This window comes from Phytophthora infestans, genomic scaffold (assembly GCF_000142945.1).
Source record: "Phytophthora infestans T30-4 supercont1.13 genomic scaffold, whole genome shotgun sequence".
In the NCBI taxonomy this organism is placed as follows: Eukaryota; Oomycota; class Peronosporomycetes; order Peronosporales; family Peronosporaceae; genus Phytophthora; species Phytophthora infestans.
In genome coordinates this window covers 2,966,480-2,989,704 of record NW_003303746.1, presented here as the reverse complement: position 1 = coordinate 2,989,704, position 23,225 = coordinate 2,966,480, and the positions used below count along the sequence as shown (strand labels likewise).

The window sequence follows — 23,225 nt, the reverse complement described above, 5'->3', positions numbered from 1 at the left end:
TCGTCTACTCCACTGAATTCCTGTCAGTGGTTTACCCCTGTCCTCCCCAATGGCTCACGTCGCTCTCGACATGTGCCGTGATTCCTTTCAGCAAAGGGTGTTGCTTGTCCTCTTCCAACCGTGCGTAAGCCATGCTGCGACCTCTATCCAGCGAAATTCGCCAACCAGTCAGCAGCTTTGTTGTAACTTCTGTAATGATGTGTCCACGATTGCACCATTGACTTGTCTGCTAATCTACGTGTGAGTCTGTACCATTGTCGCATTTGAGCTTGCCGCGGCTCCCTCCTTTCTCTCATGAGCACGATGAACATGGCACTGTCGCCCACAAAATGCAGCTGTGTCCAACGTTTTTCTTCCGCTCTTGCCAGTAGTTTGTGCAAACGTACAAACTCCGCCACGTTGTTGTGGTTGCCTCATTGCACAGGTGTGTGGCTGCAGCCCATACTATCTTGGCCAGCCCAACGTCCGTGGCCCGTTCTACGATGAGACTCCCACTCCCTCCGGCTCCTGGATTTCCACGCGAGCCCCCGTTAAAATACCCAATTCTCGCTGTCTGTTCCGCTTCTGTGTAATCCGGTCCGGCAACTGGTTGTCCCCAATGTCGAGCAATTTCGAGCGCTACCTGCATCTTCACACTGTTACTTGGGGTCAACGGGTACAGTCCCAGCCTGTACATCGCGAAGGCTTCGCGTACCGCACCACTCACTCCTCTCACTATGTCGGTTACCATTTGCACCAACCCTTCGTGGCCGTGTACCTGACTTGTCGTCCATATTCAGGCGTGTGATAGTACTGTCGCGCATCCTATCGCCCACATTTCTGCCGCCACACTGTGTAAGCCCCCCCCCAAATGCCATCTGCTTGCGTCATGACCCACTCGTATAACCACTTTGGTACTTGGCTCATCCTGAAACTGAGTACATCTTCTAGTGAGGTCGCGGTGTCTGCAGCTGTCTATTGTGTCGATCGTGCAGCGTGCCATCCTTTGCACCATTCCGTTCAAATCTCCTGCGACTCCGGGCAGCTCCATATGGACGTGAGAAATCCTAGTTGCACGGTTTTACAGAATTTTTTCAGATCGAGTCTGATAGAAGATGATTGAAGTCAAACACTCATCTAAGACCATTGAAGAGTTTACAGTCTCCTTTATGTGCTTCCAGGACGCCTCCAGTCTCTTGTTGCTGGTGTTGTTGCCCAATGTGACATACTGTACCGATCCGTAACCGACTGTGACCGACAGTGTCAGACTACAGCCGACTCTGACAGACAGTCAACGTTTCGCATCGCACCTGGGCCTTGCACTCGATCGAGCATACTTCCTGACGTGGTTTTTTCCCTTTGCCACGGTATCTGTACTTGCCGCCAAGCGTGCAAATGAGCTTCTTTGCGTACGTACACCATCTCTCTGGGATGAGATTTGAAGACGGCTTCTGGGCCTTCTGGATTAGCTTGTTCCGTTCTGTCACGCTTTTAGTTGATCGCACTCTAAAAACCTACAGTAAATTGCTCAAACCCGTTAAATACCCTCAAAATGTCATATATAGTGTCATCAATGCCCTTACCTGGTAAGTCTGCTTCTTGTACTCGTCCAGATACGAGTGAAAGGCTTCCCAGGTACTGAAACTGCGTTTCAACCAATTCTGCACAGACTTCTGTGCATCCAATCTCCGCTTGTATCTTCACTTGTTCTCTCGTCAGGCGTATCACTTACGCTTGAATCCTCAACACTCCACGTCGCCGCACTGGAACTACTGGATACGGTGGAGTCGTCCTCCCAGCTCGTGTCCGAGCCTCCATTCTCACTACCGTCGCTGTAGGCTTCCTCTGAGGGTCGCTTCTTCGACGCGCGCACAGGCTGGCGCCGATCCATTGCTGTCGCTGTTAATCTGCACATGAAGTGCCCCATAAATGAGTTGCGCGAAAGCTCCGTATACGGTTATACAAATATAACTGTACGAGAGACTCACAATTCCCTCGACAATTAATGTTTTGCATCTTTGACTGGCACAAAAAACGACTCTCTTCCAAAAACGTATTCTCCAGCTGTTGACCCATCGAATTGTATAGTACACCATTTTTGAATCAAGTTGGCCAATTTTGCAGAGCAAGTGAATGTGTTAGTTTATGCACAAAATTAAAGCATCAGAAGAAGAGTCATTTCTCACAAAGTGAAAATTCCAATAGTCGACATTACGATCAAGTGAATATGGCTACAGCTCGCTGAAACCTCTACTTGCCTAGCTCCATGTCCTCTCCTCTTGAAGCCACAAAGGAGGCCTTAAGACAATGATGCTCCATACGCCAGGCCAACCGACGCGTAATAAACGGCTTCACCACCTCCACAGCTTCTTCCATCAGCGCCTGGCGGTGAGCGCAGAATGTGTCGTACTCGCCTCTTACTAGAAATTCCTCCTTACGCTTGGCAATAAATCGCCGCATCTTTGCCTTGAGCACATTCCAGCAACCCTCAATTGGGTTGAGCATGGGGCTGTAAGGTGCTTGACGCAGCACGACCAGCTTGGAGCTGTTCATGATACCGTCCCCCGTCAGAATCTCTCTCGCAAGCGTATCGACCTAACTGGGGGACGGCGCATTGTCCGTAACAATAACTTTCTTGTTGGACGGTGCCAGCTCACGGTACTCGTCCGTTGCCAACGCTGCCGCAAAGAGGTCAGCGACGAAGCGCGCATTCTCCTGTTTCTTCACAGATCCAGAGTGTGTTTGCATGAGTACGATACCGGTGCCAGACGAAACACCACCTTGCACATGTAAGTTGGCTTCTTTAGAGGATGCCAACGCCACTGTAGCACGCTCTCCAACCCGCGAGTAGCCCTCACTTCGCGACAGATACATGTTGATCTTTGTAATGTCCTGAAACACGATCATGTCACCCTCAGACGTGTGTTACTCCAACTTGTCCACAAATGCTTTGCGCTTCATCTTGTCCTCCGCATTATTCATCGTAATCCTCTCGATCAGCAGCTTGTTTAAGCTGTAGACCGTGCCCTGGAGGGCTCGGTGCACGGAAGACGTGCTTACGGACACGCCCATATCGCTCAGCAACCTGTCGCGCATCTGCTCACAGGTGTGGCGGTAATCCTCGTCGAGATATACCTCCAGCTGGGCCATGACTGGAGCAGTCATTTTAACGCGAACGTCGCGAACTCCTCCGTGAGCTCCGGGCTCAGTGTCAGCGTTAAGAACGGTGTGACGAGCGGTGCTGTACGGAACGTCATTGTGCTTGGCGATATCCTGCCAATTCGCGCTATCCTTGAAGGCACGCACGACACGTGCCTTGGCAGCAATGCGCTCGTGTTGGCGCTGTTTTCTCGTGGGAGTGGGAGTTAAGGGTATGCTATAGAAACAGCGCAGAAATGAAAGTGACAAGCAAGATGAGGCTAATGCTCAGCACAGTATGGTTGGTGTTCCGTGGGAGAAAACTGGCGCCAGAACGGTTGGCCATTCTTCACTTGATTGGGAGCCGCAACGCGCCAATTTCCACTTTGTGGGAAATGCACTTTTTCTTAAATAAAACTTATTTTAGGTTTTTCTCTTAAAAACCTCATAGCTCAGTTGCTTTGAGAAAGTGGCCAACTTGATTTGGAAATGGTGTACATGTACTATCCATGATCATGGTTCGGGTGTCGTAATACTGCCGTGTGGGCGGGAGTCACAACACCGGTACAGTACACTAAACAATCAGACTAATCAGACTATTAATAGCCACCTGTGATTCTCGCCTCCAGTATTATTCAAAGAATATTGTGTAACAAAGGTCGTGAGTTCGATTACCGTATGATGTTTTTAAATATTTTATCAGCTCTTTTCTCTTGATAGCTTTATTCATTTTTCTTAAGACATGCTTTGCAGCGATACTTCGTTCAACGAATCGTTGAGGTTCGTCGTTTGCAGGACAGGAATTACATTAACTCTTTGATTTTTACTTGTACGTCGAGCTTGAAAGGTAAACCTCAGTGAACTTACCTCACATCGTGTCTATCTTGTATGTGCGGCCTGCAACTTACAGTGCAAGTGAAACAACAAACTTCCCGACTTGATCTCCTTCCAACTCGTTTCTTTGGCAATGCGGTTTCACTGTTAGATGTATTATATTAATATACAAGTACTTCGGAGTAATAATGCTGGGTCGCAGTGTGGAAAGCCTCTTCGTGACGACAACAAAAAATAAAGATCTGCGTCACCGTGAACATCCACGTGGACCATGCCTGACCTCGCCTCGGCACGATGGTAACTCGGTATTTCACTCAACTGGCTGTGCAAAAGTAATTTGTGAGGCCACGGCAGCGCGGAGCGTACACTTTTTCTACTGGTCAAATCCGTCGTGTTGATCTTCCGCCGTGTTGACCTTGCCTGACCGCGGCACATCGTCGCGTGTGTGCGCCGCTGGCCTGTGAATCACAGGCACAGTGTGATAGACTTCACTGTAGTCACTACAGTCCTTAAGTTCTACGCCTGGAAGCAGACTCGTCTCGTAAGTGGTGCAAGTGTTTGCCAGCTGGAGACACAACGGAAGCAATCTCACCGAACCGCTTGCGGTCACTGACAAGTTCCATCACTTCCCAAAACTCCGTACTCGTGCACAAGCTCAGTATTTGCCGGTAGCACGCCACGGTCTCAACAAAAATAAAATGCCATCCACTAGCAACGAGGACAGCACAGTCGCGGCACTTCCGCAGCCGTGGGTTTCGCAGGTATTCCGCGTGTCGGAGACCGGAGAGGTCGGACGTAGCTCAAGCATCCAAGACATTCGCGACAAGGAGAAGGCACTGATCGGTCCCGAGAAGTCTTTGAGCACTGTCGGGTCGGATATTGACCCGTTGGGAATGTCTACAACCTCGTTCGACTTTGAGGAAGGTGACGCCGACACGTCTAGCTCATCTACAGTTCGCGACGGCAGTGTCTGCGTAGACAACGAGGTGGAAACATCGGATGACGAGACTGACGACCAGTTGCTGCGTGGAATTGCGGACGATATGATCGGTCACAGCGTGCCGTTCCAGTCGCCGTTTGGTGTCAAAGCGCAGTGCTACGCCGACTACACGGCGAGTGGTAAGTCCTTGGCAAGCATCGAGCAGTTCATGCGTAACAAAGTCATGCCTACGTATGGTAACACACACACGACGACGTCCGTCACGGGTTTGCAGACGACGGCATTCCGCGAAGAAGCCCGTCAGATTATTGCAAAGGCTGTGAATGCGCGCGAGTCAAAGGACGTGGTTCTGTTCTCTGGTCAAGGATGTACTAGTGCCATCCAGAAGTTTATTTCGGCTCTAGGAATCAACACTGCCAAGCGACTCCGGATCTCATCCAAACGTCCTGTAGTCTTCACGGGGCCATTCGCACACCACTCGAACCTGCTACCGTGGCGTGAAAGCCTAGCGGCCGACATTGTGGAGATTCCCGAGGCTAAAGGTGGCGGTCTCGACGTAAAGGAGCTAGAGCGCCAGTTGAAGAGCTACAGCAGCCGTAAGCTCAAGATCGGTACCTTTACTGCTGCTGCAAACCTCACTGGTATGCTCATGGATGTCAACGAGGTCTCGCGATTGCTACACAGACATGGCGCCTTGGCCTGCTGGGACTACGCTACCTGTGCGCCGTACGTTGATATCGATATGAACCCGAGTGACCCTCTAGCCTACAAGGACGCCATCTTCTTCTCAGGCCACAAGTTTGTCGGTGGGCCAGGATCTCCTGGTGTATTAATCGTGAAGAAAAAACTCATGAATACTGAGGTTCCGACGATGCCTGGAGGCGGCACCGTGCTGTTTGCCACCGAGAAAGCTCACAGCTACTTGAACGACATCGTAGAGCGCGAGGAAGGCGGTACGCCGGATATCTTGGGCAGCATTCGACTTGGCCTGGCGTTCGCGCTCAAGCAACGAGTCGGTACCAAGAAGATCATGGCCCAGGAACGTCGTTACGTTCAGCGCGTGCGTGAATCGGTGGGTGGGAACAAACACATTGTGTTGCTTGGTCGTCAGAACGACAAGATCGACCAGTTGCCCATCTTTTCCATGATGGTCCGCTACGGCGACCGCTTCCTTCACCACAACTTTGTGTGTGCACTATTGAACGATCTTTTTGGTGTCCAGGCTCGGGGCGGCTGCCAATGTGCCGGCCCGTTCGGAGCTCGCTTGCTCGGGGTTAGTAAGGAACACACGATCGCCCTCGGAAATGCCTTTGTGGAGAAGGATGAAGTCATCAAACCGGGTGTCGTACGCATGAGCTTCCCGTACTTTGCTGACGACGCAGAGGTCGACTACATTCTAGATTCGCTAAACTTTGTGGCGGATCACGGCTGGAAGTTCCTGCCACAGTACGAGTTTGACATTCATTCGGCTGCGTGGCATCATACGTCGCGGTCTGCGGACAATCTTCCGACCAAGAGCTGCCTATCAGAACTGCAGTTCTTCAGCGACGGCACAAACAGCACGTCAACATCCGAAACTCCTATTCACAGTATTGCAGCTCATCGTCGTGAAAATCTCGAACAGGCCGCACTGCAGGCGGATGCGTGCATGAAGGAGGCGGCTCTGCTGGATTCCTTCCCTGAGGGCCAAAAGGTGCTCAAGAGCCACGAGTGGCTGCGCTGGTTTGTCTACCCGTACGAGGCTGTAGCGGACTACAAGAAGAACGGCGACAAAGTGGCGCTCACCGACAAGATTACAGGTCCGTGCCAACCGCAACTCTACGGGGAGGACGCGATGAACCACATCTGGGACGGGATGCCGTCCATGTCCAAGCTGAAAAGGAGTTGCATGGGACGGCTGATGCTCTGTCATTACATGTCGACCCCCTGAACAATATTCAAGCCAACGGAACGAGTCTCGAAGCAAGAGACATCGAGGTAGGTTATATGGATAGAGGATGTAGTGACCCAGTCAAACGTCGCGTATCAACGGAGTGTGCTATATGTAAAACTACTGTACAGTAGTAGTATGTTAACGGTGGCGGGGTGAATGCAAGTCCCGTCGACGACACTACAGTGTACAGTACTTGGAATTTGGATGATTAGCTGTTAGGTTTAGTTACATTTCTGCTACAACGAAGTCCCAAATACTTCCTTATGTTTTCAGTTACTACAGCGTCATTCGTGTATTCAGAATAAATTAAAAATAAAAAAACTCAATGGTTTACCTTTTACCGGTTCAATGATACTGTATGTACAACATATCTCATAATACCAGTCTCCACTTTTGCAGTAAAATTAAATTTACTAAAAAAGGTAGACTCTCCTAGGTTTCTTGGAACGGAAGCTACCGTCTTCCCCCGCACACTACGCCTAGGCGTTATGCGACGAAAATAATATGAATGTTTGAACAAATCAATCAGGGTCTACTTTGTTTAATAAAGTGGTGTAGGTTTGACCCTCCTATGCTACTGACCGAGGTTCGAGCCCGCCTTCGTGCACTTCACAACATAAATGTGTGTATAGTAAGGGTCAGTTGTTTTCTTTCATTTGGGGACTGCATTAAAAATACGAAGGTTTTATTATTTTATGACGAAAATATTTGCACAAAACATATCTTTTTTCTTTAAATTTTTTTACCATACAAAAGATTAAACAGCACCCATCCACCTCAACTGCGAAGTACGATCCGCTACGAGCTAAATGCACCGTCTTCATCGGGTTCTCTACTTCGTAAGTAAATGTTGAGACCACCTTGCAGTCCTTGTCTACTGTAGTCACCTCAACGTTCCAGTTGTGAAGTTTTGAAGCGGCATAAATCTCCAACTCTCCTGGATCTGTGTCTCCGTTTTGAATATCCTCCAGATACTGCGCGTCAATGAGACCGTCGAGATCGTCCAGGGTTTTCATGTAGTTCACCAGCTCGTAAACAAAGTCGTCTATAGCAGTTGATATGCCAAAGAGTAAACAGTAGAACAAGCTTGGCCTCTCGTTCTCGGTCAGGTACCAGGAAGGAGCGGATATGCAGAGCTGCTCTCGATCATCCGCTTCATCAAGGAGATATTGATACGATGCGTGCCATTTCTAAAGAATTGGGTCTCAGTCCTTGAACACACCACCGCTCTAGAGAAGCGCAGCCGGATATCTTCGTTCCACATGCCAGTACTATTCACATCTACCAGAACACCATCAGGGCACTTCGGACGATTCTTTAGTTTTGAAAAGAGAAGGTGGGGCTTCAGGATGATTCCAGAGGCTGTAATCGCAAACGTAGCAGTGAAGCGCTTATGACTTGTCCCTCCCTGTTTTAGAAGTACCTCACGGGATCCACGAGTCGTGATGGTCGTCTTAGGCTCGTTTTCAAAGTACCTTGGTACTTGGTCAATGTTAACGATGTTGTCAAGCTTGATATTGTGCATATCGATGAGTTGGTGAACACGATGAATGAAATCACGGCAAATCTCTCCAGCATTATCAGGCTGTAATGGGCCCCTCCATTACATATGTAGGTAGATTTCTTTACAAAAGTAGCTGCATCAGCACACGACTAGCGTGTGCTGAAATGCTGTCATGCCATTGGCTGATATATGAAGAGCCAGACCCATTATTGGCCAATTGGACTATGACGTGTATTTGAGTGGCCAGGGCTGTGGCCTTGGTCCTAAAATAAAGTCAGAGTTGATTTTTCCTTAAACCTAAGACTCAGTCGTCCTATTGCGAGCTTCCTCAACACTATAGTGTAAGCAAGTAACGGAGTAAATACCTGGCCCGTTACACAGGCAGTATTCGTGTAGTCGTCTGACGCCGAGAGACGAGGTTCTTCCGACGTTTAAATCGCGCCAACCAACCAGTAGACGCATCAAAGCCCGATGCCTGAGGACCATGTAGCTCTTGGTAGATGTTCAGAGCTTGCAGCCGGATGTAAGCGTCCTTGACCCGCAGTCCTCTAGTATTTCTGTCTAAAATCCACTCATGTAGACGACATTCTACATCACCGTGCTTGGCAGGTCTTCCTCCCCCACCTAGCCTTCTTGCTGTACGCGTGGTAATATCACGGTCTCTCAGAGCTTCCTTTAGTTTGTCGCGGAGATCCCACCAACCTCGAATTGTTCCTGGAGCTATTTGGTGTTTTTTTCCCTAGAGCAAAGAAGCCTTTTCCTTTGACGCCTTTGGCGTGTTGGGACAGGATATCCAGCTTCTCTTTGATAGTATAGTTTCGGCGCTTGCTTTTCACCATGGCAACTTGGGAATGAGCAACCGACAAGAGGAACGAGAGAAGTTGTGGTCAAACACTGACAGCCAACCACCTCCTATTACAGCTATAATTACACATATTACTGCTATATGTAGTAGGCGTTGTATTTTGCTATGTGTTCTATACGAATATTTTATCGCGAAAGTTATTATTCCATTATTTTATTAAAGCGCCTAGGCGTAGTGTGCGGGGGAAGACGGTAGCTTTAGCCTGGTATCATACACTTATTAATAGTTACAAGTGTTGTTGTTTAAAAACAACAATTCAAGCGCGATATCGGTACCGTATTATGTTTACAAGTACAGCAAATCCCCGTTGCTCAGGCATTGAGAAGTGATCTGCTCCTAACAAATGTAAGTGTCGACATCTGAATGGTCAACGCTAACTTCTCCGTCAAAGTGACTCCCAAGTGGGTAATTATCGCAACTGACCGTAAATACATCAAACTTTTCCAAACTGACCGTAAAACTTACACCAGCCGGCGTTTGTACATGAAGTAAAGAGACATCCCAGTATAAAAGATACGATGTACAACTGGGACGCGGTGAAGAACAAGTATCCAAAAGAAAAAGACTGCTTCAGTGCCAGATCGGATCTATTGGTAGCAAGAAGAGTACACAGAGACCACGAAATTTCTGCAGACGGGTATGTGCAGACTGAGTATCTCACTTACTCTTGCGTGTGTGTTGTGGACTAAAGACAACTGTCGTTGCTGGTTTTGCAGGATTAATATTGTAAACGGCGAGACGGCTCTCAGAAAGAAATTAAGACGTACGTAAGAAGCAGGTGAGTCAGCGTCACAGGAATGAATAGCTGACTTTGTGCTCGCAGCAACCAAGCCGTACGTGAGGAGAAAGTGAGCCAACTTCACAGGAATATCAGGCTTTGGGGGAGCAGGACCGTCGTACAGGTACGTGGACGAGTGTTTCTCTAGCAGTGAGTGTGTAATCTCAAAATTTATTTTGTTTGTGTCAACTATGTTACGTAGATACAAGCGTCTGAGGAATTTTTGCGTCTTTAGGGGATCTACTGCTACCTGAACATCCTTGCTTGATCCGCATGTGGGGGGTGAGTGGTGTGGTAATAAAGCCCATTGACTTATTCTCGTTGAAAGCGTAAGCACGAAGAAACGCTGTACTGTCAGACGCTGATAGAAATACATCCCTAAATGTAACTGACTGCCTCCCGTACTTGGACTGAAGGTTAACCTTGCCTGGTTCCATGATAGTTGTAGAGTGAGCGACTATGTAATGGAGCGGTACATGTGGAGTCGTCCTCGCTTCTGACCCAAGGATATTTTTTTACTAGTGAACTTCAACAAATGTAACCAATCAAATAGCATTTATAGACATGTGTATGTTTTACGGTCAGTTTGGAAAAGTTTGATGTATTTACGGTCAGTTGCGATAATTATCCCTCCCAAGTACTAGAATGTCTTTGTCACGTTTATTTATACCGGGATATAAGTCATGTAAAGACGTTGGTTTATTAATGATAGCCCTCTTTTTTAAAATCGTTCTCGGCGGCAACCCGCCCGTGTTGAATGTCGATCGACAATGTGCTGGTCGCGTTTGGTGTGTCAAAAGCACTGTTGTTGCAGTTGGGGTCAGGCATGTCGAGCTCTTCAAGATCCTGTAAGGCATGGCAGTGCCATTGAAGTCGCCAGTGATTGGCGTGGCATTCGGGCGTACTACGTTGGCGTTGTCGATTAATTCAGACTTTAAGAACCCGAGGAAATCACGATTCGCGAATCGAGCCGCGATATGTACCTCCGAAAAGGATATGCTGCCAGCGCGTCGCTGACACACGTACATGAAAATACATGTACTGACAACCACAACGCCTCGGTGTTCGAGGGCTCGACATTCGTATCATCCCCTCGCAAGATTTTGGTGCAGCAATGTTCAATACATGTACAAAGTACTTCGAAGTAAAAATGTTCATGTGCAAAAGTACTTGAACCTTGGCGACCTAAATCTTGCAAGGGGGCGATACGAATGTCGAAGTACGGAGTAAACTCTGTAGAGTCGGATGCACTGGTCGACATTACAGCGTATTCGGGTGTGGATTGACACGGGATTTTCGCGGCTCTGGTGAATCGAAGATTTTTTAATGCCCGCTCGAGCCGTCGAATCCTATTGGGATTGCAGGCTGCAATTTGCAGCAGCCAGGTACGCCGCGTCGTACAGCGGGCCCACGTTGTCTGTACATGTATAGGACATCGACAATGTCGATTCAACATTCATGTACAGTGGGGCTCCAACTGGTCCAGTTACTGAGGGCCTCTGTAAGTGGGATGGCCGCGATATCTGAACTCGACTCGAATGCCGTCACATAATAAATTGTACAGATATCTCGCCGTGCGCCCGCTCGCTGCAAAGTGTGCATTGCAGACAGCGCCAATTAGGCCAGCTCATACTGTATCCACCATTGGTGGTGGCCCACTGCACCAAAGAGAGTAGGAACAAGGGAACCATGATGACTTCCCTTCGTCCGATGGCGGACCGCCATTGGCGGGCGACGCGCAAGCTTCTCATGCATATACATGTACCAGTACATGCAGTGCATCTGGCGTAGGGGCCCTGCTCGTTGCCTCGTCGCTGCGGGAGGGCCGCGGCAATTAAAGATCAGGTCAAGCCTGGCTCCGAGTTGGAAGTCGCCGTTGGGGTTTGTAATTTAGAGGCCAAAAACGTGATCTCTTTAAAGGGTCTCAACGAAACACCATGGTATTCATGCCACATATTTTTCTGATAATATTTAATATACCGTAAATGGTGGAACTCAGCGCCACGCCGTTGCCGATCCATGTCCAAATCTTCAGATGGAGGCAGTACCCATTGGTACGGGGATCAGTTAAATCTGATGGTGGGCTGTGTCATCGAGTCAAGTTTTGTTTGGGGTTTGTTCTCGTCATGAAACAGGATAAAGAAATGATTATCGCAAACGGACGAGGCTCTTCTGGACAAATCGGCAACAAGTATCTCTCAAGGTGCGTTTTATGTGGGGCGCCGTCAAACGTGACTCGACTGGCGCCGCGCCGAGCTTTTTTTGCAGCATTTGCGGCGTTTACACCGTCGTCCAGCTGGGATTTGGACAGCAGCGGCAATGCCGCTGCTTGACAAGCACGCCATGCCGCCGGCATGTCGTGCTTGAATCCCGATTTCCCCGGACCTCAACAATCAGAAAGCGGACATGTTTTCCTAACCGAGATGCCTGACCTCTGCAGACACCCGCTGAAAAACACTTGGTGGGTCGAACTTGTCACTTCCGAAATTCACTCCAACCATAAAGGTGTTTAGCGGTTGGCGATCTCCTGAGTGAGTGCACGCTCGCTTCGTCTGTCCTGAGTATCCATGTTGCGCCACAGTATTGACGAGAGCTCGCTGCCGCGTCGCAGCCTGCTAGCTGTCATGCCACCGGCTAAGGAAGGCAATGAGGACAAGGACTTGCTGTCACCCAGCTCAATCAACCCGCTGGCACAGACAGACACGTCTTCCATTGATCTGGAGGCCGAACGCATCGATCGACAGAAGAAGAAAATCGAAGACGACGATGACAAACGCGACACCGAGTCGGAGACCTCCTCCAGCTCCAACAGCGTGACCGACGGTCTCACGACCGACATTGACACGGAGATCGCTCTTGGTGTCATGAAGGAGGCCGACCGTCGCATGACTACGCGCACTTCCGTCGCCACTGACATCTCCTCGGTTGAGGATGACAACGACGTTCAAGTCGAGGAAGAGCAGGAGCTTGATGTGCAGTTGCTGCATGATATTGCCGAAAACATGATCGGACGTAACATCCCATTCGTGACGCCGTTTGGCACCAAGGCCCAGTGTTACGCCGACTACACAGCCAGTGGCAAGGCCATCGAGAGCATCGAGACTTTTATCCGCAACGAGGTGATGCCTACGTACGGCAACACGCACACCACCACGTCGGTCACGGGTCTCCAGACCACCTCGTTCCGTGAAGAGGCTCGCCAGATTATTGGTAAGGCTGTAAACGCTCGTCTCCATGGCACCGGGGCTCGTGACATCGTCGTGTTCACCGGTCAAGGTTGCACTAGTGCAATTAACAAATTCATTACTGCTCTTGGTCTTAAAACGATGCGACGCCATCATCGTCCGAACAAGCGCCCGGTCGTCTTCACATGCCCCTTCTCGCACCACTCCAACTTGTTGCCGTGGCGTGAGCTGTACGCGGTTGACGTGGTTGAGATTCCCGAGGCCAAGAGCGGCGGCCTCGACTTGAAGGAGCTGGAGCGTCAACTTCAAAGCTTCAAGAACCGTGACCTCAAGATCGGTACATTCGCCGCTGCTTCTAATCTTACAGGCATGCTGGCCGACGTCGACAAGGTGTCCAAGCTACTACACAAGTACGGCGCGTTGTCGTGCTGGGACTACGCGACCTGCGCCCCCTACGTCGACATGGACATGAACCCCAAAGACCCCGCCGCATACAAGGACGCAGTGTTCTTCTCTGGTCACAAGTTCGTGGGTGGACCTGGCTCCCCGGGTGTCTTGGTAGTGAAGAAAAACTTGATGAGCAACGAGGTGCCCACCATGCCTGGTGGCGGCACCGTGCTGTTCGTTACTGAAAAAGCCCACAGCTACCTTGCTAACAAGGTAGAACGCGAGGAGGGCGGTACCCCTGACATTGTGGGAAGTATCCGTCTTGGCCTTGCTTTCGAGCTCAAGCAACGTGTCGGTCCCAAGAACATCATGGACCTGGAACGCCAGCACGTACATCACGTCCGTGAGGTGCTCGGCAAGAACGAGAACATCATTCTGCTCGGCCACGACAATGTGGACCAGCTGCCGGTCTTCTCGTTCCTCGTTCGCTTCGGCGACCGCTTCCTGCACCACAACTTTGTGTGCGCTCTACTGAACGACCTGTTCGGTATCCAAGCCCGCGGTGGCTGTCAGTGTGCCGGGCCGTTCGGTGCTCGTTTGCTTGGTCTCAGCCGTGAGCATATCACTGATCTGGGCTACGCTGTTGTGGCCAAGGACGAGGTGCTGAAGCCAGGTGTCGCCCGGATGAGCTTCCCGTACTTTGCCGACGAAGAGGAGGTCGAGTACATTCTCGACGCCGTAAAGTTCGTTGCCGATCACGGCTGGAAATTCCTGCCCAAGTACGAGTATGACCCTCACAACGGAGCGTGGCGTCACGTTTCGCGTGCCACCGCCCCCTTTCCGGCTAAGAAATTTTTAGCCAGCATGCAGCTCGACGATCTGGACACCGTGCGCCAGTCTGTGTGTACGGCGCCTATTTGCAGCATTGCTGATCACCGCCGTGAGAACTTGGAACAGGCTGTGGCTCTGGCGGACGCCTGCATTGAGGAGGCCGTGTCACTCGAGGAGTTCCCTGAGGGCCAAAGGCTGGTCCCTGCCCACGAGTGGCTACGCTGGTTCGTGTACCCGCACGAGGCCGTGGCCACGTTCAAGGAAACGGGCAAGAAGATGGCGCTTACGGAAAGTATCGAGGGCCCGTGCCAACCACAGCGTTACCTGGACGGCTCGGTCCACAATATATGGGAGGGCGTGCCGTCCTTAGGAACGATGAAGAGGAGTCTGATGGGACGGTTTGTGCTCAAGATGTTCATGCAGACCGAGTTGGAAGCCATGAAGGACAAGAGGACAGACGCGGAGAAGAGCGTGCTGAACGATGAGGAAGTGATGTGTGCCGTTTTCGGCGGCTCACAAAAGTGTCAGTAAACGAAGACGTAGACTACATGTACAGAGGAGAAGGGGGCAATCGGGTCGCTCGAGCGGAACGCGTGGCAACGCGTAGTAGTTTCTTGTTTTTAGTAGTAAGCTTTCAGCGTATCATGAAATGAAGCTCACTCATATTAGAGCCTACTTTAAGCGAGTACTTCTTGAGCATAATTGTGTTGCTGTTGTTGGCCCAAGAAGTTCTTGAAGAACAAGCTGAGCCCACCAAGAATATTAGAACATTAGCACAACATTTTACATTATGCAGCTACACAGTTCAACCAGCAGGTTCAAAACAGTGTTTATTGGGGCAAAGCCCCCCTATAATGAAACGAATTAGTAAGACAACTACTCTTTTTACAGGAGTATTTACGAAGTATTAGAAAAGGGTTAGGGTAGACATTTATAATCAAACCGCCTACCGTCTTACCCCGCATATAAGGCATATGTGCTGTAAATGAATACAACACTGCTGGTGTGTTATATTCGTTTAGAAAGCCTATGTGTTGTACAACGAACAAATTGTTTGACCAAGTTTGTGGGTCCTGGAATCTGGCTTGGTCGTTGAGGTTTGACCCTCCTACGCGATCGGGTAGGGCTCAAACCCGCCTGCGTGTAGTTCACATGATGTTGTGATTGGTAGCGGGTCTTTTCTTTCTGTTGTGGCTGCGTTGTATACCGGTACGGAGGTTTTGCTTGTTAATATTATGAATTCTACTATTGTTTTTTTATAAGAATCGTTTGCACAAATGCATTACATGAAATCACGTGTATTATATTATGTATCCACCTACTTTCACTGCGAAATATGATCCGGAGCAACCAAGCACAGCGTTTTCAGAGGATTTTCAACCGTTTACCAGAATTTGGACACCAGCTTGTTGTCCTTTTCAGCAGTACGTACCTATAGCTACGTCGCTCAGCACTCATGGCTGTGTAAATTATAAAATAAGAGAGCTAAAGCCAAGTACAGCAGCACCGACAAGTTTGTTCAAAAGGGTGGTTGGTTGGGAGCTCTCAAAGAATATTCATTGGTTGGTACAGCCTTGTGTTTTAAGTAGGTTTCAGCCACATGTGTTCTAATTAAGTAGGTGGTCAAATTGAGGTTTAAGCTAGATGTCGAGCGAATCCCGTATTTTATTTAGAACACATATGCCTTATATGCGGGGTAAGACGGTAGGGACCATTTTTGGCGAAAAATACTTGTGTATAAGAACCCTTGAAAGGGAGTGACGGGGAAGAAAAATAGAAAAGCGCGGTAGTGACCTCTTTTGTAGTATTAACAGTCACTAAAAAGAGGAGTCATTTTTATGCTCTGTATGAAGAGTCGCTTTGTATCAGGCGCCAAAGGATTGCGCTGTTCAAGGAAGTTTTAGGAACGTTTTACGCTCACGGCCTTACGGCGCGTACCCATGCGAACCGTTACGCTGGTAACGATTAACGTCGAGGGACAGTCCTATTTAGTCATTAAGGGCATCAAAACTGATATATTGGAAGGGATACAGAGCCGTAAGAACTCTGTAAAAAGTCATGGCTACACGTTCAGAATGCACTGTTTTTCTGTACTGAAATAGGATAGAGGCGTGGGAGCGTGGTTCTAAGCAGCGATTCGTGTTCGCTCTGCGCTATCGAAGCCGCTAAGGTTGCTCTGGAGGTCGCCCGCGAGTCTCAAAACGATCGCCTTCGCACGGACATGGGTCGAGAAGCGAGGATGGGGGAATGGAGGCGGTGCTGAGCGGCCAGAGATCGTTAGCGCGTGGACTTGACCCCCGTATTTTCCAGCTGCTGTTTGAAGATGAAGTCGATCTGCACGCTACACGTACAAGCAATGGCGATTCTGCTCTCCATGTTGCGCTTCGGCGACGCAATCAAACTGCAGCGGTTCTTTTCGTTCGTGCTGGCCTAAGTTTAACAGCAGTCAATCTGCTCGGTCAACGTGCGATCGACTGCGCACGTTCGCCAGCACTACGCTTCGCTGCGAAGAAAGGAGGCAGGTCAGCGCGACTTTATGATCAGCTACAGTCATGCTCACGCACCCGTTAGCACGGAAGATTCGAGACTCGTTAGAGCGCCACCGAGTGACAACTTGGATCGACACTATGGGACCTGCTGGGATCACTGATGGCTCCGTCTGGCGTCAAGAGATTGCTCGCGGGATCCATAGCAGTGCTCTTGTATTAGCTGTACTCACGAAAGACTACCCACAGTCACAATAGTGCATGAAAGAACTCGCTTTTGCCAAAATGCAGACATTTCTGTCGTGGCTATACAATGCGAGGATATGGAAATATCTGAAGAGCTACAAGTTTACCTGTGGACCCGCCAAGTGATTGACTTTCGATCGGCAGTTAAGCACAATAACGGTGTAAGTTCTACAGGAGATGATGCTGATCTGCAGCGGATGGCGAGGAATAGCTCATATACAGTTGACACTGACTCACATGAGGGGGGAGTGTACAGTGAAGATGATACTACGAACGTGGTGGTCAATATGGTGGGCAAGCGCGTCTTAAGCAACCTCGAGTTAGTTCCGAACTACAATGACGAGGCCTTTTGCCACTGCTTAAGGATGCTACTGGACGGTATTCAAGATCAAATCGAGGAGCATCGTGCACGACTAGCTCGGCGCCAGTTGCAGCAGCAGCAACAAGCACAACTTCCTGGTCATGAGACTGATGCTACTGTTAGCGGAGACGCGTCACGCCATGTAAGCCGTCGCAACGAGAGTGAGTGTTATCCGGAGGAAGAAGACAGAGCATTGTGTGGAATGTCTACGGATCATGATAAGCAAAGCGAGTGTGAAGAAATCGACACGTCGAATGCAGCGATCAGCTTCCCAGAGGGCCACTGAACGTGCCACTTATTCGGCCATTACGACGGATTGACTCATTGGCTTCGTCTTTCGCGCTCACATCCGGTACAGACTCTTTCGTCTTTATTGCGCATGGTGATATCCACCGCTCATTGTGTCTACGCCTCCAGAAATCGTTGCTCAAGCAGGGAATACGCTGTGTTGTGGATCAAACAGTTCATGCGGTACAATATGCGCATCGGCCGCAAGATACTGTGAACAGCGATGTTCAAAGCGGCGGCTTCGGCGCAGATTTGAGCTGCATTGAGCAACCAGTGGCTCCTTTATCTGTTCAAACGCGGCAATTGGCTGCAAAAGATGCCATTCTCGCCTGCTCTGTCGTCTTAGTGGTGTTGTCTCCGCTGTCTGCAAATTGCGACCTTCTTGCTGATCAATTGGCTTTCGCAGAGGACCGTGGGAAGTTGCTGGTGCCTATTCTCCTATCGCTACACAAAGTGGATCTGGCCAAGCGCTACGCCTTTTCACGCAGTATGGTGCACCACTTTAATATCTCTCTGGGCTTCGAGCAGAGCCTGGAACAACTTACCAACTATTTAAGAGTACTCCCTCAATTACCCACCGTTTGCTGGGCTCTCTAGTCGATATGAATAAAATATGACATGCAAAAGTAATACTGCTGTGAACAGTTTCCTTACTGGGGTTGAAGTTGGCTTATTTAACTTTCGGATTTGCGTCTGTCACTTTTGATTTTGCTGTATCAAGTCACAATGGATTTTTATTTCTTGGATTCCATTCGCGGGGCCGTTTTGAAACAAATGGAAGAGGAAGCTGTCAACATGTTTTCAAGCGTAAGAGACTTTCGTGAATTCATCACAATGACACACCCTGCAGTTGATATCTGCGTGACACTGAGAATGTGTTGCCTTCACGTGGAGCGTCTTGAAGGTACTAACGCTACTCGTGTAGTCTTGGTCGACGGAAGGAGATGTGTGGAAGTCAACACAGCCTTGAAGGCAGTTGATGATTGTATAGGCTATCAAGACAAACGCGATGTGGTGCAGGTGACTGTTTGGGATTCAAAGATGTCGAACGCTTTCGCTGGCGATTCAAACATTGTGTTTCACGTTGGAGCTATGTACGTTCTTAATCAAGTCGAGTATGTCGGATTGTACGATGGCATCGCGAAGGGCAGTATTCAGTACGAGTATGGCAACTTGGATAAGATCAGAGAGATTGCGCCTCCCCTCAAAAAGCGCACGTCTTGGTGAGGGTCATACAGCAGCTACAAGAATCAATTTGACCGACAGCAACAGCGTGATGGCGTTAATGATAAAGACTCGGGGAAACGATCAGACCATGTTGCTGGTGCATCAGCAATTACTATATGGTATTCTTCTTTTCAGTTAAAGGATAATATAACAGAGTTGTTGCAACGAAATACTATGAATTTAATTAATACTAATTGGAGCTACTGTAGACATGAGTGTGGGAGGAAGTAAGCACAGTTGTAGCATGAAATTGTAGATATGGAATTTATGAAGTAGATCAAAATTAAAAAAAATATATAACTATATAATCGTGCAGGATTTGGAGGCTAATGACTTCTTCGGATACGTTCGTTGGTAAATCAGCTAATGGATATGTTGAAGTTGCAGTAGCGGAATCAATGGCTAAATGAAGTCGTATCGCATCTCTTGGATACGTTGATGGTTCAATAACTAGAATGCGCGCAGGGTTTGAAGGCTAATGAGTAGGAATTAAACTCAATTTTACTATAAAAATGTAGGAAGGCATCGTACTAACAAACTAGATAGATTAGGGGCGTCAAAATAAATGTAAACGGTGTAAAATTGGCAAATAGACACAATGTACCAGGTTTGGAGCTGGAAACCATTACGTGGATCAAGTGAAGGTGACTGTATATCTAGAAACGTTGGTGAGGATGCGTGCGGTGTGGCACGACGGTGCTGTCGGTTGAAGTTTGGCTGGTAGATCTAGAAGGAGTCGCAAAATGTAATATGGACTCATAATTAATGCCCCAACTTCAAATTCATTAATAATGCAGTGATCTCGTATGTATGGTATCTGTGCTAGGCAATGACGATGGACATCGAGTACTGGGCAGTGTCATGCAAGTGGGCTACACAAATAAAGTCTAAGATAATGGAAGAAGCGGTTGTGATAGTGATGGCGTTTTGAATAGCATTTCTTCGGATACGTTCGCTAATGAATCAGCTAATCGATTTGTTGAAGATGCAATGGCTAAACGAAGCTGTATCACATCTCTTGGATACGTTGACGTTTCGCTTCGAACGATCGAGCCAAAATTCCAGTAATATTTGGTGCGGGAATGCTTTAAAAATTACGAGAATTTGTCAGAATTTGTGAAGTTGCTCGTAGACTTCAAGCCAGAGTGGTTTACAGAACTAAAGGAATTGGCGAGGAGGAAATGTGTGTAATATCACAATGAAAGAGTTTGTTTGCAAATTAATTATAGTCACCCTTTTGGTTTGTTCGAATATAGCATTATTTTACCTTATCCGCCGCGTACAATGGCAGTAGGACGTGGGTATCTTGAATGGGACGGATGATTCGTGCCGGCAGTGCTCACTTTTAGTTTTGCTAGCGACGAAGCAACGCCATCGCACAATTTCACCACATACAACTATGAATCTGCTAGAAGCTATCAAGAACGACGTCCTAAAGCAGAAGGAAGAAGAAACGTTGAACCAATTCTCAACTGTGGCGGAGTTTAGAGAATTCATTTTGGCGTCGCACCCAACTGCTGATGTAAGCGTTACGCTCAGCATGTGCTGCCTTCAATCGGAACGACTTCGCGGTGACCATGGAACTCGTGTTACGCTGGTCGACGCCGCGCAACGGGAAGTGTTCGAGCCGACAGCAAATGCCCTAGCCGACTTGACACCTCTGAAGCGCAAACCGTATCTGGTTCAAGTGACGGTGTGGGATGCCAAACCGACGAAGTGTGTCAATGGCAAGCGCAATATTAAGTTTGAACCTGGTGCCGTGTACAAATTTTCCCATGCCGATGGCGTTGGTTTCTATGCTGATATTGCAAAGGGGAGCGTTCAGTACGAGCTCGGTAACAAGTACAAGATTTTTGAGGTCGAACCACCACTGAAAAAACGCAAGGTGGCCTGTGAGATCTCACCACAACACTTAAAAACCAAGGCTTACGAAGCGGAAGACAACACGAGTGCGATGAGTGCCATCCCGACTGACAATGATGTGGTGATGGCATCGGAGAGCAAGAGCGAGGAAAATCATCCAACAGTGGCGAAGCGCAGCAAGCGCCACACCTGAACAACAGCCAGGTGCGAAACGTGCAGTAGCAACTGCCCAATATTATATTTCGTGAAAATTAGCAAAGTTGTTGTATTGAGAGCTGCGGTTAGCATTTACAAACTAATTTGCCTTCATAGGTTCGTAGTGTAATGAATAATAGCACAATAACCACCAAATAGAAGGCAACTTTTAACCACAAAACGAGTGTAATGAATACAAAAAATAGTTTACTTTGGTATTCGCTGTGATGATATGCGATGTTCGAATTGAAATTGAAGTAGTAGTTTTAGGTGTGATAAAGCGCCAATAGATTTAAAATTTGCTCACAAAGATCCTGGTAGCAGCTCCAAAGGGGTGGCACCAGATCTAGAATGTGAGGGATCAAAAGAGCAGTTATACTGGAATGAGAGCCGTCATATAAGATTTGGATTACGTCAGGGCAGATCCACGGGTCCTGCAATGAAACAGCTCAAGCTGGACGAGTTCTTTCTTCGAGGCGGGGGTGAAAACCAACATACGCGCGTGAGGCAAGGTCCAAATCAAGTAGGTGGTGAATGTTTGTAGCCCAATTGACCAGAATTTCTGACAATAAATACTAGGTGTACCGAGAACGTTCCGTGTTGCAAGCATTTGCGGAGTATGAAGACGTGGCGCAAAATGTATACGTGTGTAGACCTCGTAACAGACCCACGGTAATGTGAAAGATGACACTTTACATTTAACTTAGAGTACTAATTCCTATACGTTTTGATATTTGCCTAGCTGGACATATCATACTGTAAGTGTCAGCCTCGTGCTGACTGGACTTTGACATGTGTTTCAGGTTGCGAAAATCAAGCTGTGCGTGAAATTGGCAATTTCTGACTTGTTTGCCTGGACAAGTACGCGACTAATGAATTTTATAGACACAAACAGAGTGTGTGGAAGGCCACTGCGCATCAAACTACAAATGTGGGAACCAACGAATGCAACGTGGCAGACATGCAGAACTATCGCTGGCGTCCCTACCTGGCAAAGGCATCTCTTTGATGGCGGACATGCCAATCGAGCGTGATACGTTGATAGCTCAGTACGTAGGCGAGGTGATAAGTCGAGCGATGTATCGGGAACGTGAAGAAAAGGTAAGATACCGTTTAGGTGGTTGTAGTTTGTGATTTTACTGAATCTGGTACTATGCTTTGTAGGAAAGTCGGCGCTCCCCCCATACGTACGGTTTAGCTGTGAATACAAATAAGGTGATTGATGCACGCTTCATTGGAGGAATCGCCCGATTTGCGAACCATAGTTGCTCGCCAAATTGTGTTGTGGAGCGCTGGGAGGTCGGTGGTGAGACCTGTTGTGGAATATTTTCCGTCACCGCTATTAACAAGGGAGTAAGAAATTACCATCAAGTACGGAAGGGCGTTTGTACGAGATCAGGTAAGCTAAGTGCCTGCTTTTAATGGTCCCTACTCGAAACTCTAACTGTTTTTTTTCTAGAATCAAAAGCAATGCTTTTGCGGATCTACAAATTGCACAGGATTCATGTGAGTTGACCCAGTTCAGGAAATAACGTTAGTATTGTTTTAGTTAATGTACAACTGCTGCTTTTGCACTTGATTTTTAACTTCCGCCGTAGCTGCTACATATCGACGTATTTGCTGAGGTAAACTTAATTGTAGATCGAATTTACACGGGCTTATAATATAATATAACGTGTATGTTACTACGGCTTACGAGCACTTTGAAGGGCAGTTGGAGGTTGGGAGTAAATGTAGTTTTTTTCATTGCTGATATTTTATGTTATTGTTGCTGTAGAGTAGTTTAAATATGTACAATAAGGAAGAAAACAAGGAAGAAGATGCGCCCTTGAAAAATGAAATCTTTTACAACTACAAGATCAATATGGAACCATGGGCGTACCGTGGTACCCTACGCACTTTTCGATCTGGAGCATCAACGTACATTTACTTCAACGAACACAGGCGAATTAGCCTGTCCTAATTTCGAGTCGAAAGATTTGACTCCAAGTCATTAAACGATTTGAGTCGCAATGGTTCGCGCTACCAAGAAGACGCGAGCTATGAAAGCGGCCAAGCAAGCCAAAGCAGCACTACGCGTTATACGTCGAATAGCGACTCGTATAGGGACCACCCAACAACACACACCTAATCAACACGCCGAAAGACTCAACGAGGTAGAAACTGAGCAAATGAATGCTCGATT

The 23,225-nt window shown here is 48.2% G+C and overlaps 4 protein-coding genes across 4 annotated transcripts; 3 read left to right on the top strand and 1 right to left on the bottom strand.

Annotated features, from left to right (window-relative positions):
- Window positions 1–31: 31 nt before the first annotated feature.
- Window positions 32–1,870, bottom strand: PITG_08619 (uncharacterized protein; the record flags this gene model as incomplete). Its single annotated transcript, XM_002903932.1, has 5 exons — window positions 32–143; window positions 387–757; window positions 1,139–1,207; window positions 1,290–1,493; window positions 1,712–1,870. The coding sequence occupies 5 exons, from the start codon at window positions 1,868–1,870 to the stop codon at window positions 32–34; spliced, it is 915 nt and encodes a 304-aa protein (XP_002903978.1).
- A 2,779-nt stretch (window positions 1,871–4,649) lies between these two features.
- PITG_08618 (cysteine desulfurase, putative) lies at window positions 4,650–6,821 on the top strand (the record flags this gene model as incomplete). The annotated part of the gene is made up of 1 exon (XM_002903931.1): window positions 4,650–6,821. The coding sequence occupies one exon, from the start codon at window positions 4,650–4,652 to the stop codon at window positions 6,819–6,821; it is 2,172 nt and encodes a 723-aa protein (XP_002903977.1).
- A 5,717-nt stretch (window positions 6,822–12,538) lies between these two features.
- On the top strand, window positions 12,539–14,905 carry PITG_08616 (cysteine desulfurase, putative; the record flags this gene model as incomplete). Its single annotated transcript, XM_002903930.1, has 2 exons — window positions 12,539–12,895; window positions 12,938–14,905. The coding sequence occupies 2 exons, from the start codon at window positions 12,539–12,541 to the stop codon at window positions 14,903–14,905; spliced, it is 2,325 nt and encodes a 774-aa protein (XP_002903976.1).
- A 7,080-nt stretch (window positions 14,906–21,985) lies between these two features.
- Window positions 21,986–22,448, top strand: PITG_08614 (SET domain-containing protein, putative; the record flags this gene model as incomplete). The annotated part of the gene is made up of 3 exons (XM_002903929.1): window positions 21,986–22,151; window positions 22,239–22,346; window positions 22,399–22,448. The coding sequence occupies 3 exons, from the start codon at window positions 21,986–21,988 to the stop codon at window positions 22,446–22,448; spliced, it is 324 nt and encodes a 107-aa protein (XP_002903975.1).
- Between the last annotated feature and the right edge of the window lie 777 nt (window positions 22,449–23,225).